A 15,080-nucleotide genomic window follows, 5' to 3' on the forward strand; every position below is an offset into this window, starting at 1 on the left:
TCTCCCAATCTCTTTCTTGCGTAAGTTTAAGGAATCAAATAAATACAGCACTGAACACAATGCCTGGCATATATGGCTACCGAGTAACTAACCACCAAATGTTTTCACGATATACGAAATTGTTAAGGCACTAGAGGTCGTGACTGATCCTTCTGCAATTCCATGGACTGTAGCCTGCCGGGCTCCTCTATCCATGGACTTCTCCAGGTAAGAGAAGTATGGAGTGGGTTGCCATTTCCTTTTCCTGGGGATCTTCCTGACCTAGGGATCGAACCCAAGACTCCTGCAATGGCAGGCAGATTCTTTACCACTGAGCCACTCAGGATGCCCTATACGAAATTAGGGTTAAAGTTATGTTCAAATTGTTAACTGAGTTACTCTGCTTAACAAAACTGAAGATATACTGCTCTCAAAAGAGTTACAAGAGGTACTCTTAGGCTTCTATTGATCATTAATTAGCATTCTGAAATGTCCATTCATTCAATTATAATTTTCACTGATTAACTGATTTACATCAAATAATAAATACGGTTAATGTGAAAATTACTGGCATAATTTTACTTCAAGTTAGTGATGTTTACTGTCCTGAACTACTCATACATGAAACTTTCAATCTGCTACAAAAGGCTATAATTTTCCCAATTTTCTGAACACTTGTATAAGATGAATGTATTCTTACCAAAAGTGATTTGCAGGTTCTTCAAATGAACTTTCCTATGCCTCTAACTGATATCTTTGTTTATACTTCTGCACTACAAGAATAATAAAAGGAATCAGACACCTTTCTACTATTTTTCTTAAAAATTTGCTTCCATAAAACTAAAATGTCCACTGATGACATCATTTACCTTTAATCATAGAAAATATTAATAGTTTACATTTTAAAGAAACACAAATATTTCCCTGGATAAAAGCCTATATGGTCATATAAACACTGTAAATTTCATGTCCCATAGTATATCTAAACATGTACAGCAGCTGATCATATATGGATTGACTATAATTTATACTGAGTAGTTTTGCATACTTCAACACAGAATACAGTTAACATGAAAATTACTGGCATAATTTTCTTTAGTGATTTAAATCTACCTTTCCTAACTGGATCATATTCATTTTTTTTTTTTTTCCATATCGCTCAACTGACACCAAGTAGCTTTCTCCTTTATTAAAAGCATCTTTATTCAGTCACAGTAGTTTTTTGGAAGTGACAGCTGAATTATGCATTTGATCCAGAATTAAGAGATACATTTTGCTTTCTTTTTAGCCTTATATGGTTAGACATCCAAAAAAGGAGGAGGGAGATTGTAAAGGGTATTATAACTATTTCTGTTTCTTTAACATAAAGGTCTAATATTACATAGTTCTTTCCAAGAAGCTGACCAGAAATAAAATGTAACCTCTTGTAGAAGTGGGAAGAGAAAACTAGAGGCATGAGATTAAAAAATTATGTAGGTAGTTTAAAGCTACTCATAGAATTGTGTGCACCCACTGAGTGAATCTAGAAGAGACAGAGAGAGAAAAAAAAGGGGGGAGTGGGATTTGATGACGTCTAAGATAAAGGGCTCCAGTTCCAGTGCAGACTAGGAGACTTTGCAAAATTTTTTTAATAAACTTGCTAATGGAGCACATTCTTACATTAAGGACTTGAGACATTATCTAAACAGCCTGACTGAAAGATGCCTGCTCACTTGTTAGACATCTATGACATTACTGAGAAGATTAATCTACAGTTCTAGAAGTAAAGACCGATTAGCCCGTGCAGGTGTATGAAGAATGACACATCAGGCAAAAGGTTCTGTAAACCATTTACAAAAAACAAACAAACAAACAAACAGACTGGATTTTTACGTTCCCAGATCTCTACTTATCTTTTCTAACTGTAAGGGACCTGAAATTCTTTGACCACCATCTGACTTAGTGGATGATAGATCCAAGTTTGGATTAAGAAATTATTTGTGTAGTTTCAAAACAAAGACAATTATGTGTACACTTCCTCACTATTGCAAAAAGCCCCACCACAAATATATTCAGATTAATACTATATTTTTTTCTTTTAAAACACAATTCCTGCTACAATAATATTCTAAAGATTTTAAAGTATTACATATTGTTTCAGTAAGAGGCACAAAAGTTAATTAGAATATTAGCACTGTCCTTTAACTTTGAAAATAAAACTCAAGGTCAGGGTTTTACTGATCGTAGAGGAAAGAATAAAAAATTAACCAGTGTTAAAAATTAAATGAAAATTTACTTTTTTATTGAATATTTGTTATTTTCCATGCAAAGCATATTAGAAGTGAATCTTTATCATGTTGACTACCTCAGTAAAAACCTATGCAATGAGAATTATGAGAGTTGTCTACATAATACTAAAGTGATCAATAAATTATCAGATGCTTCTCTACGAATAATTGGATAACCTGAATTAGCTGATTTTTCAACAAAACAGTAAATTTTAGCTTTCATATGATCTTTACTAGTAACAGCAGACATCTTAGACTTAAATTTAGAAGAAAAGCATAACATTAAACACCCTGAATAGCATGGTCAAAACTTTCAAGAAACAAGTTCACCAAAAAAAAGTAATATACATCTATCAGGCATCCAGAAGGGGAAACAAAACAAGCATGTAATAAATGTCCATCAAGTGATCATCACTAATATTCTATTATTATCAAAGTGACTGCCAATATGTGAACTGTTTATTAGACTTAAATACCTAAAAACAAATCAGTAATCAATAATGTATACAGAAAAACTAACAAAATCACATTTGAATAGCATCAACAGTTGGGTGTATCTGACATACATTGAATTGTTTTTACTTCATTACTGCTCCAAATGCTTTAAAATGTTCTTTTCATAATATATAATTATCTGAAAGAAACATGGAAAGATACATCCCAATATGTTCAGTCTTTCCACCATTCAGTAAATGCTACAGCAAATTAAACAGTACCTATTATCCAGAGCTTAAATACAATGGCTGGATAATTAATACAAAATACTTTTGAATGAACTATTCAGATTAGACCAGCTACTGCTACTTATATACCATTACAGATTATACACTCTAGATATAAGTGCTGGTCCATGTCCATTTTTTGGAAACTTCTGTAATATCTAGAACTGTATACCCAGTTGACTAATAAATACTTGCTAAAAGAGTAAGTATGAAAATTTAACATACCCCCGTAACCATACCTTTTTCACATACTCAAGCATAATTATTTGGGGGTGGGGGTGGGGATATGACTTTAATATGCTGTGAGATTCTAGCTAAGTAAACTAAAAAAAAACAACGTGGGCTCAGGTTTTCTTGGGCAATGATTCAAGCCTACACTGAGAATCAAAAGACCAACTTCTATACATCAGTGAGAAAACCAACAGCATGGGGGGAAGTGCCTTTGTTGATGGATTTGATAAGCAAAATATTTGCTGTCTAACTAGTACTATGTCTTCAGTTCATTAAAACAACAAAAGAAAAGTGTCACTAGTTCTCAGATAAGTAATACTAGTTACAATCCTAATCAATGGGAAGTCCTTTGTTCATGAGAGCACAGTTCCAGTGCAAAAGAAAGTTTATTGTTACATATTAGGAATGGTTTAGATATAATAATATTTACCACCGACTTTAGCATGTTATCTTAAAGGTCTAATTCCCAAATGCTAGTTCCTCCTCACTTAATAAATTCTCTTCAGTGAAAAGCTGGTGTGTTTATTTCTTGTGTTGCAAGATGAAAACACATGCCTGAATCTTATAACAGGTTATTAACAACATTATGAGTAGTTATTAAATAAGTGCCAATACTGCATGAACTTACTAGGTACTGAGTCAAGATCAAAGAATTACAAAAATACGAAAGATGACTATCACTATACATAGCAATATTGTCTAGGACATCCAATTGATCATCGAACCCAAAGTCCTTCCTATTGTGTCTTTCAGTGTTGAACATATGGACATTCTACTACATTGACTTGCATTGTTTTCCACAAAGTATTAGTGGATTTTAAAACTTACATCTTAGTTTCTAATTATAAAAATCCAGATTAATCCAGAAAATATAAACGACATGTAATTGAGGTAGGATTTTCACCTTTAGGAATATACTGCTTTCTACTGGAATTAAAAAGTTATTTTAAAAGATACACTGCTTCAGGTATCTACTGATGCTTAATTTTCTATGTCATAAGCTACTTGAGCAGGTTTGACAAGCTATTTACATTTAGTAAATTCCCTTAGAAATACACACCAGAAAGCCTTCCTCTTCCTCTCTAAAGATAACTGTAGTGCAATAAAATCAGTAACAATTTTAGAAAGATGAAACGATAACTTCAGTAATTCACAAGTTAATATATGCCAGAAATCAAGGAAGCAAGTCATGTTTATCCTAAAGATAATAAACTTATTGTTTGGAAAATAATATCATAAACACATACACTCTGGATATGCTTTATTATGCCACAAATTTCCAGGAAATATAAGAAATATTTCTGAATGGGACTAATAATTTCACAAAAACTAACACTTTATTGACAACAGTCAAGTATTTTAAGATAGTGTACATTTAAGTAACCTTTTAAAAATCTCAATGTTTTTTATAAAATTTAAAGGGAACCTGTAGCAGATCCTACTTTGCGTTTCAACATTCAGTGTCAAACCTGTATGTGATATAAATGCACATTTTAAGGATGGAAGACAGCACATGAACTGCTTTGCCAAAGTGGTCAGGCTCCTCCCTGCATCTGTACTACGTACCACTATGTAAAAAGTTCATCATTGCAAACGTTCCTGGTAAACGGAAATAAAGGGAAAATTTTAAAACGGCTTGGTCTTTAAAAGCATTAATACCTGGTATAAATTTAAAGAGGGAAATGAGATATTTCTTTACTTCCCAATGGGTTAAACAAAAAATTCAAAATACTTCTCTTATTTGGAGAATGAGTACACTAATATATTTTAAGGCTGGATACTGACAGCATTTTCACAATATCCAAACTACGGATGGGAAACAAGGCAATACTGATATTTCTGCCATACATCCAAGGGTAAAGAAAGGGAGATGAGGACTTCCCAGCCAAAGCCAGTGACTGAGCCTGGCACGCCACTTTGACAAGCGGGCAGCAAACCACTACTCCCACGCTGGGAATATTCTCCCAAAGGATGCCATTATGCAGTAATTCTACAACTATATCAAGTTTGGTAATCTATCAATGAACTTTTCGGTAAATATATATATATGGACATATGAGAAGTTTTCCAGAGACAAAGTTAATTATTAAATAAACTAAAGGGTGAAATAATGCTGATAGCTAAAATTATGTTAATTTCAGTGATTCCAATGGAAGTTATGGGGGGAAAGAGGCACGAGGAGCTGTCTGCAAATCGAAATTATGATCCAAATCACCACATGTTGAGCTTATTCTATCCAAGGTCTCAACTTAAACCTACCTAGAAGTGGTAACCTAGGAACTCCTTTTAAGCAATCCAGGTGACTCTGATGATTACTCAAGATTGAACTTCTGAAGTGGGGGACTGTGGCAGGCAAGAGGGTGCAATCTAGGCTACTGAAGAGAGTTTCAGAATTCAACATCTGATACTCACCATTTACTCTGCAATTTCCCTCCCTATCTTCTAACAGTGAATCATGTAGTGACATAGCAAGTGAAGAGTCGGTAGGTACCCAAAATGGATTTTACTATATTCAAGCTATTTACATACATTAACTGCTGTACTATTAGAGATTCAACATCAGACAGACCATTCTTAATGTATCTTAAAGGAGACAATTTCTTTACTCAACATGAAAACGTAACATAAAACAAGTCTAAATACTATTATTATTTGATCAAAGAGAAATTTTTCATAATTCTTCAAAATAATTCTGTTTTTAAAAATCCAAAGTTAAGAGGAAAGTCCTTAAATTTGAGGTAGGGGAATAATTTTCTCATATGAGAACAACTGTGTCACAGTGTTATCTGCCAAGTCAGAAACTAACAAAATATTTCAGTACTATTTCTGTTTATGTACTGCTTTGTTACTGTAAATATAAATGTTTTAAATGTGGATAAATATTTTGGTTTGATTCTAATGCATGTAGTTAAAAATATGAATTGTTTTTCTTATACAGTCACTGAAATTATATATACTTTTTAGGCTTGATGAATAAACAACCTTTAAAATACTCCATGTTCACTTATAAACCTTGGAATAATTATAAAAAAAGGAGTACCTACATAAGAAATTATACATTAAAATTACAACTGTATGTTTTTCCAAAGTCAAAGTGATTTAAAATTTTTTTCAATATCTGAATACAAAATAGTACATTTTAATTTACTATATAGCACAATTCAAGTATTCTCTTCAATTTTATATTTAGCCAACTAGTACTTGATATTAAGTGACTTTTTTAGCTTTCCTTTTTAAAGATGACTGTTATAAAAGTGTGACTCCATGTTCTTCTAAATGCTTAGAATAAGCTAAAAGAAAAAATGACAGTAGCCAAAGACCTTTATGAAATATCATCAACATATAACAAGTTGCACACATCAGTAATAAGGCATTTGCAGGTAATTCCCCCAAAAGTATCTGAATTCATGTAAACAAACACTAAGTATATTCTTCGAGGGGGAAAACATACTACCATACATGCAATATATTCAGATGGTTGTGAGTTTAAACCATATAGTATTTGAATATCACACAAAACCAAAAGAGGCCTAACCTACCAGTTTAGCAACTAAAAGATGTTACTTATTCATGGAGTAAAAGGTTGATACTTTTTGAAACTGATAATGACAAAGAAATATTTTGAAAAGAAACACCCACTGTTTTCTAGAAATAAATATACATAGTTAGTTTAATGCATTACAGGATAGGAATATTGTCCTAGCATTAACATAACATTCAGTAGTTTTAAAATATTTTTCCACACTGAGCCTTGAATCTTCTACCTTGTTAGCTGCCCAACAACCTTCAAAAGAGTTTTATTCTCCTGCTTTAGTTGTTCATTTTCATCTTCTATGTCATCTAGGTCCTTTAGGAAACAAAAAGGAAAATAATACATAAGTTTTTTAAATGCTTAAAAATATTCTGAAGGTGATTTAAAAAAACACTTCAAAATGCACATTCAAAGATAATTCATATAAACAATTAATTTGGAAACATGGACTAGTTCTGAAAACAATTTCAGAAGGAATATGCGCCTCAGGTAAAGGCAGCATGCACTCTTAGACTCCTCACTGGCATCATGATAATGCAGGCCAGCTCTTGTCAGATCTTTCAGTTTTTAAAGAGAAGTCAGAAAGCAGAACTGTTTGTTGTGAACCTTCCAATTTCTAATCAAAAATGACAAGTCTTTAGTTAAAAAAAAATCCCTCCTTCCACAAATTGAGGGCTAAATACATATGCAGTCAGTAAGAGGTCTGGGGCCTCGGACTGCAAACGTGTGTCACATTAGGCATTAGGAAGGACCCAAGTACAAGTTCTATATAGACTTCCACCACCTTGGGTGATCTTAACAAGTGTTCATGTTGGGGAGTGAGACTCTGGGGAGGTGACATAACTGAGGCATACAGAAAAGGAGATCTGGGGCTTACCGAGTTGAGAGAAAGGTTTTCGAGTTTACAAAAATGCAAAAGCCACTATGTAATTACCCTCCAGCTTTAAAGCTATCAGATTCCAGGTCTCTGTTGCCTATATTAATCCCAGTGCCATAAATACAATCACTCGATAAATACAAAGACAATCCACTGTAATTTTTAGGTTGAAGAAACACGATTTCAAGGCAGACTATTTACTGATGGTTGGAAAAGCAGACATTTATAGATTTACCCTTGCAATTCAAAATACTAAACTTGGAGAGATAAATCTGAATTCTAAGCACACTATTGGACAGCAGCATTCTGATACATTTAGTATACTGTCTTTGAATTGAGTTCTGGAAGTACAAACACAGAATTTGTATTTACTCACAAACTAAATAAATGATATTAGGAAAGTAATTTGTTGAAAAAAAAAAAACAAACAATAATAAAGATATGAGATTCTTTTTTAAAAGTACCACAACTGAGACCTATCTAAGATTTATCATTAAATGATAAAATAATACATTCATATATCATTATTAGGTTATAAACTCTGTAAAGGCAGGTGTCTTATGCTTTTTAATAAACACAGTGCCTAAGACAGTGCCAGTACATCACAGAAGTCAAACATATTTGCAGATTTTATTAAATCACATTCTATAGCCAATAGAGGAATGCCCATGTTCTGAACCAAGATGAAAGGCAGTCATCAAGAATGAAAGAGCTTACTTAAAATTAACACTATTGAATACCTGAAGGTCAATTACTGGCTCAGCATATAACTATGCAATTCCTATACCCGGCCTGAGTTTCAGTGTCCTCCTGTACACCCTACAGTTAATCCATGGAGCTGTATTAGAATGAGTCTGCACATAATGCAGCTTTCTATTTTCTCTGCTTTTAGAATTAGAGTTAAGACTGGATTAAGAATTTGTTCCTTTTTCCCCTGAAACAAATTTCTTTCCTCCATCTTATGTAAAGCCTTCAAAATAGGAAAACTACGAAATCACTTCTCATAACCATTACTTAAGTATGGCCTAGCATTAATACCTACTTCTTAAGCAGGAAGTAAATACTAGGGCTGAAAGGGAAAAAGTGTTGTGACTAGTAGTAATAGAGAACTTGGAGTAAGGCTAAACCTAAAACGGGGGATGAATACGTATAACTGGGGCAGGCAAAAGTGGTCAAAATACCACAAAAACAGAGACACGTGGCGTTTCTTATAGCAAGAAAGAGCAATTTCAGTTCTTCTTTGAGGCAACTCTGCCAGTACTGTTGTACATGTTATGTGTGGTGCTGACCAAGCTGCCTCTTACATCCAGACTCCAACAAAACACAAAACAAATCCATTCACTGGTCCATTCCCAGAAGAATAATATAAATACAACTGATAATTGGCCACAAGAATCAGTTTATGGAATGAAATGACAGTCCTGACGACCACAAATTACTGTGACATTAACAAAGGAATGAACTATTCAGTTCACATTATTAAATAAAATTACTTCTTCATATTTCTGTATTTTCATCCAATTGAGAGGAAAAAACAAAACCATTAAAATGAAATATGTGAGTACTCACTCTATTTAACAAATCAATTTCTTCTTTGAGTTTTCCAATCATTTCTTCTTTATCTTGCATTAGTCTCACAAGTCTTAAGTTTTCTTGCCTCTCTCTTACCACCTCCTGGTACATAAAATTACAAAGTATTAACTGAGAAGTAACAAGTTGTTTCTAATCTTAAATAGAACACATCCACTAAATCTGGTGAAGTACCTTAGATATATGAAAATTTCCAGTGACTTTCTTAAGTCACTTGGGGAGGGAAGGAGGAACCCATCCCACAGAAAAGAACCAGGGAATGAGAGGAAACAGGATTGTAAAATATACTTCTGATTAAATCAATGTTTACCCAAGTTTTTAACAAATACCAATACTCAAATGGGCTTCCCTGGTGGCTCAGATGGTAAATGATCTGCCTACAATGCAGGGACCTGGGTTGGGAAGATCCCTCAGCTAAGGGCATGGCAACCCACTCCAGTCTTCTTGCCTGGAGAATCCCCATGGACAGATGAGCCTGGCGGGCTACAGTCCATAGGGTTGCAAAGAGTCAGACATGGCTGAGCAATTAAGCACAATGACTTTAGCTCTTTAGTATCTCTTAATATTAAATGACTAATACCCTGTTGAAGGAAACTCAAAACTTTTGTTCAAAACACAGTTTAAGATAAGGAGATTGCTCTGTGGAAAACAGAAAAATAGTGATCCTCCATTTTACTTTTGGCTCTGCCAGTTAATTGACAAATGGGTAAAATGAAGGAGCTGAAAATGATATTAGCTTTTAAACTTTTTCCCCCTTAAACAATGCAGTGACTTCCCCAGCCATCCAGTAGTTAAGACTCTACACTTCTAACTGCAGGGAGTGTGGGTCTGATCCCTGGTTGGGGAAATTGAGATCCACCAAGCCGTGTACAGCCAAAACCAAAACAAACAAACAAAAAGAAACAATGCAACACCTTTTTCAGAGAAATCTTGCTTAGAATCCAGGACTTTAGGCTGGGTCAGCCATCTGAGAAGCAAAAGTGAAGCCGAACTGAAAAAGTCTCAGCCAGAATTTGGCTTCTTTCTTATGACCTCAGAGGAAAGCAGTCAGACAGTCTCATTAATCTGCTGCTGCCAACAACTCAGTCCAAACTTCTGTGAACTTTAAAAGCCTTTTTTGATGAACCCCCTTGAAAACTATTAAGACTTCCCAGATGGCTCGGAGGTAAAGAATCTGCATGCAATGCAGGAGATGCAGGTTCAATCCCTGGGTCAGGAAGATCCCCTGGAGGAGAAAATGGCAACCCATTGCAGTATTCTTGCCTAACAAACCCAAGGACGGAGAAGCAGTTGAAAGGGTTACAGTCAGATACAACTGAGCGACTGAGCATGCACAGACTTGAAAACTAGTATACTATATATCCCTTAAAGTTTTTCAATTTAAACTCACAGAAACTAGTGTTAAAGTTCAAATGTGAACTAAAAATAATCATAATGTTATAAAAAAGAGTAAAATTCAATCTCTACTTAAAGCAACTTTTATCTTACAAGGAATAATTTCAATTCAACAAGATATGCTTTGAACAATCAGAAAGTAATTCAGCACCATTATTAATTTTAGGGATTGAATGTCTACAGAACAAACTTGAGAACCCATGGTTAATAAATTAACGCCAATATTCATTTGACATGTTCTCAAGTGTTAGTCACTCAGTCATGTCCGACTCTTGATGACTCCATGGACTGTGGCCCGTCAGGCTCCTCTGTCCATTGAATTCTCCAGGCAAGAATACTGGACTGGGTAGCCATTCCCTTCTCCAGCGTGGACCTTCCTGACCCAGGGATGAAATCCACAGTTCCTTCATTGCAGGCCGATTCTTTACTGTCTGAGCCACAAAGATACTCTTAAACAGGTTTACTCTTAAAATCGTTGCAGACATCACAGCGGCTCTAGGCTCTAACTCAGAACATAGAGGAAAGTCTACAAACTGAATAGAGTATGTAATAATAAACACACAGTGGTACACACTGCTAGCATATGCTTCCAACCGTTTCAAAGGTGAAGACTGTGTTCAATATATTAGTATTAAAGACAACTCTTGGCAGAATGAGAGGAGCCATTAAATACTAAGCAATTCAAGAACTGACTCCATTTCTAAAAGTTTTAACATCAACAGAACTGGATAGAACAGCACTAAGAAATCAGAAAATGCTTAGCCACTATGCATCTAGGGAATATCTAATTAAGACTGATTCAAAGCTGCTGTTTGACTACACGTACAAGTACCAATGAACACTAACAGTATCTCCCATCATGCCCCTCATTTTCTTCCCTTTCCTGGTACTGCCTCATCCTTACACATTTCAATTTTTCTCTCTCAGCTGCTATGAAAGTGAAAAAGGAATCCTAATGGTATATTAATTTCATAGATCTTAAATAATTTGTAATTCATACCTTTTCAAGATCTTCAATTTTCTTTTCCAATGTGCTGCTACTTGAGACCAAATTACCTGAAGCATTTGCATCCCTGTTATACCTGCTGAATCCACTTCTATCTGTTCGGGGAAATCTACTTGAGACATCTTCTTCAGAGGCGGTGGTTGTGCTATGGAAATTAAAAAGATACACATTTTTTTAAAGATACCTCATATTCAGCAGGAAGAGTGCAAAGAGTATTTTCTATTTACCATAAACAATTACCATTCCCCTGAGGACACATGATTATGATAGCCAAATTATTTATAATTATAGAAGTTAATCATTATTTCAATATAATAAAAATACAAAAAAATTAATTCTTTTGACTAATCTATCTACTGAGAAGCTGCTAAGTAGCAGACATTGTTTTGAGCACTGAGGGTGGAACAGGAAGCACAGACATGGACTGTGACTTTCACAGAACTTCCCGTGTAACAAGAACACGATCAATGACAATAAACCAAGACAACCATCACAGTAAGGTTAAGCGTAAGGTACTCTGAGAACTACGAGAGGGGACCTAATGTAGACTAGTAGAAATGTGTGAAGTAGTGAAGAACTACTTTCTTTCTCCTTTTATTTTTAAATTCCATTACATCATGGGCCAATATTTTAGTAAGATCAAGTAGAATTGAATTGGAAAGATAAAAGTGAAAAACATCATACAAAATGTATGCCTAAATGTTGCAATAGATTCAGACCCGTAAAATTATATTTCAGTAATAGGATAAACAAGAAAAAGAATTACATGAAAATGAGTCATCATCATTGGAAGTATGCATATAGGCAATTATTATTTAAAAACAGCTGTCAAACTGGCAACTTCTGTCATTTTGTAATTCTTAATTATTTAACCAAAATTTATCAGTGAAATAGCAATTCTTCATATTAAACAGCAATTCATACTCTGAACTAATAGTATGTAAGTCTTTAATATAATAAGCTTCCTTCTTATTTTTTTGCATTAGTTATCTATTACTGCATAAAAAATTATGCCAAAATTTAGTGGCTTGAAACAACACAATTATTTGACAGCTTCTGTTGGTCAGGAATCTGGAAGCACATTAGCTGGGTGTTTATATTTCAGGGTCTCTTATGAGGTTTTAGTCAAGACGTTGGTCAGGACTACAGTCATCTGAAGGCTTGCCTGGTCTGGAGGAGAATTTGGCTGTAAGCTCATTCACAGGACTGATGGCAAAACGCCTCAGTTTCAAACCGGCAACTGGTCAAAAGCCTCAGTTACTCAGTATGTGGGCTTCTCTACTGGGCTGTTCACAAGACAGCTGCTTCCAGAGACAAAGTGACACAACCACCAAGACACACTGCAGTCTCTTGTGACCGAAGCTCACAAGTGACACACTACCACGTCAGCCCTGCGTGGGATGTGGGAAAGGATTACATACGGTAAAAACACTGGGAGGCAGAGCTTCCTGGGGGCTTTCGTGGAGACTAGAATCATTCTTGCTCATCAACCTACTCTAGCTTAGACTGATGACAATGCTGATCACAAAGGGTAAAGTATATCTAAACTACCTCTATGATTTAATAGCATTCACAATAGAAAAATTAGTTTCACCAATGTATACTGACCAGAAGAGACTTCAAAGCGATTTGAGCAAGCTCAGGATACTCATTATTATCCACTATGCAGAAAATGACACTTTTCAAAATTTGTCCCCAATCCTTTACTGGTAGCCAGTTCTAATCATTTATCTATCAAAATTATTGCTAAATCTGAGACAATTTTTGATGAAAATAATAGAATTCTGATCCATTAACTCCCTATGCAAGGGTTTTCTTTTGATGGAAAATAAAATTCAAAGTGTATCTTATCAAATTTGTAAGGTAATGGATTATAACATTTTGCAAATGTGCAATACTAAAATCATCACTTACTTACTGATGTATTGGAGAATGAACCATAACAATTTGAAAAATCTTTCCCCCCCAAATTTCTAACTTTCATTTTTTTTCTTTGTCTTTATGTAACACTAAAAATATGGCATTTCTTTCTTGCACAAAAGGCTAATTAATATCATTTTTTTTTTTTAAAGAATGATGCTATCAGACAAATAAGTCTCATACACATATTTAAAAGGCTGGGGATCAAACTAGTTTCCTCTTTTAAAATTGAAATATTTCTAGTTGTTCAGTTGCTCAGTCGTGTCTGACTCTTTGCAATCCCATGGACTGTGGCACGCCAGACTTCCCTGTCCTTCACCAACTCCCAGAGCTTGCTCAAACTCATGTCCATTTAGTCAATGATGTCATCCAACCATCTCATCCTCTGTCGTCTACTCCTCCTGCCTTCAATCTTTCCCAGCATTAGGGTCTTTTCTAATGAGTTGGCTCTTCACGTCAGGTGGCCAAAGTACTGGAGCTTCAGCTTCAGCATCAGTTCTTCCAATGAATATTCAGGGTTGATTTCCTTTAGGATTGACTGGTTTGATCTCCTTGCTGTCCAAGGGACTCTCAAAAGTCTTCTCCAACACCACAGTTCAAAAGCATCAATTCTTCAGCGCTCAGCCTTCTTTATGGTCCAACTCTCCCATCCATATGTGACTACTGGAAAAATCATAGATTTAACTAACGGACCTTTGTTGGCAAAGTGATGTCTCTGCTTTTTGATATGCTGTCTAAATTTGTCATAGCTTTCCTTCCAAGGAGCAAATGTCTTTTAATTTCACGGCTGAAGTCACCATCTGCAGTGATTCTGAAGCCCAAGAAAATAAGTCCGTCACTGTTCCCATTGTTTCCCCATCTATTTGTCATGAACTGATGGGACCAGATGCCATGATCTTTGTTTTCTGAATGTTGAGTTTTAGGCCAACTTCTTCATTCTCCTCTTTCACTTTTATCAAGAGGCTCTTTAGTTCCTCTTCGATTTCGGTCATAATGGTGGTGTTATCTGCGTATCTGAGGTTATTGACATTTATCCTAGCTATCTTCATTCCAGCTTGAGCTTCATCCAGCCCGACATTTTGCATGATGTACTCTGTATATAAGTTAAATAAGCAGGGTGACAATATACAGCCTTGACGGACTCCTTTTCCTAATTGGAACCAGTCTGTTGTTCCATGTCCAGTTCCAACTGTTGCTTCCTGACCTGCATACAGGTTTCTCAAGAGGCAGGTCAGGTGGTCTGGTATTCCCATCTCTTTCAGAAATTTCCACAGTTGGTTGTGATCCACAGAGTCAAAGGCTTTAGCATAGTCAATGAAGCAGAAGTAGATGTTTTTCTGGAATTCTCTTGCTTCTTCTATGATGGGATGTTGGCAATTTGATCTCTGGTTCCTCTACCTTTTCGAAATCCAGCTTGATCATCTGAAGTTCTTGGTTCACGTACTATTGAAGCCTGGCTTGGAGAATTTTCAGCATTACTTTGCTAGCATGAGAAATGAGCACAACTGTGCGGTAGTTTGAGTGTTCTTTGGCACTGCCTTTCTTTGGGATTAGAATGAAG

At 35.2% G+C, this 15,080-nt stretch overlaps 1 protein-coding gene across 1 annotated transcript in view; it reads right to left on the minus strand.

Moving 5' to 3' along the window:
- Window positions 1-1,129: 1,129 nt before the first annotated feature.
- The window catches only part of PAWR (PRKC, apoptosis, WT1, regulator), a 133,072-nt gene continuing 119,121 nt past the window's right edge, over window positions 1,130-15,080 (minus strand). The window contains exons 6-8 of the mRNA XM_010832075.1: window positions 11,594-11,744; window positions 9,178-9,282; window positions 1,130-7,046 (exon numbers count right to left, since the gene is read on the minus strand). Coding sequence (XP_010830377.1) covers window positions 6,960-7,046; window positions 9,178-9,282; window positions 11,594-11,744 — 343 coding nt within the window. The 3' untranslated portion in view covers window positions 1,130-6,959. The remainder of the gene's footprint in view (window positions 7,047-9,177; window positions 9,283-11,593; window positions 11,745-15,080) is intronic.

This window comes from Bison bison, unplaced genomic scaffold, assembly GCF_000754665.1.
Source record: "Bison bison bison isolate TAMUID 2011002044 unplaced genomic scaffold, Bison_UMD1.0 scf7180017864535, whole genome shotgun sequence".
In the NCBI taxonomy this organism is placed as follows: domain Eukaryota; kingdom Metazoa; phylum Chordata; class Mammalia; order Artiodactyla; family Bovidae; genus Bison; species Bison bison.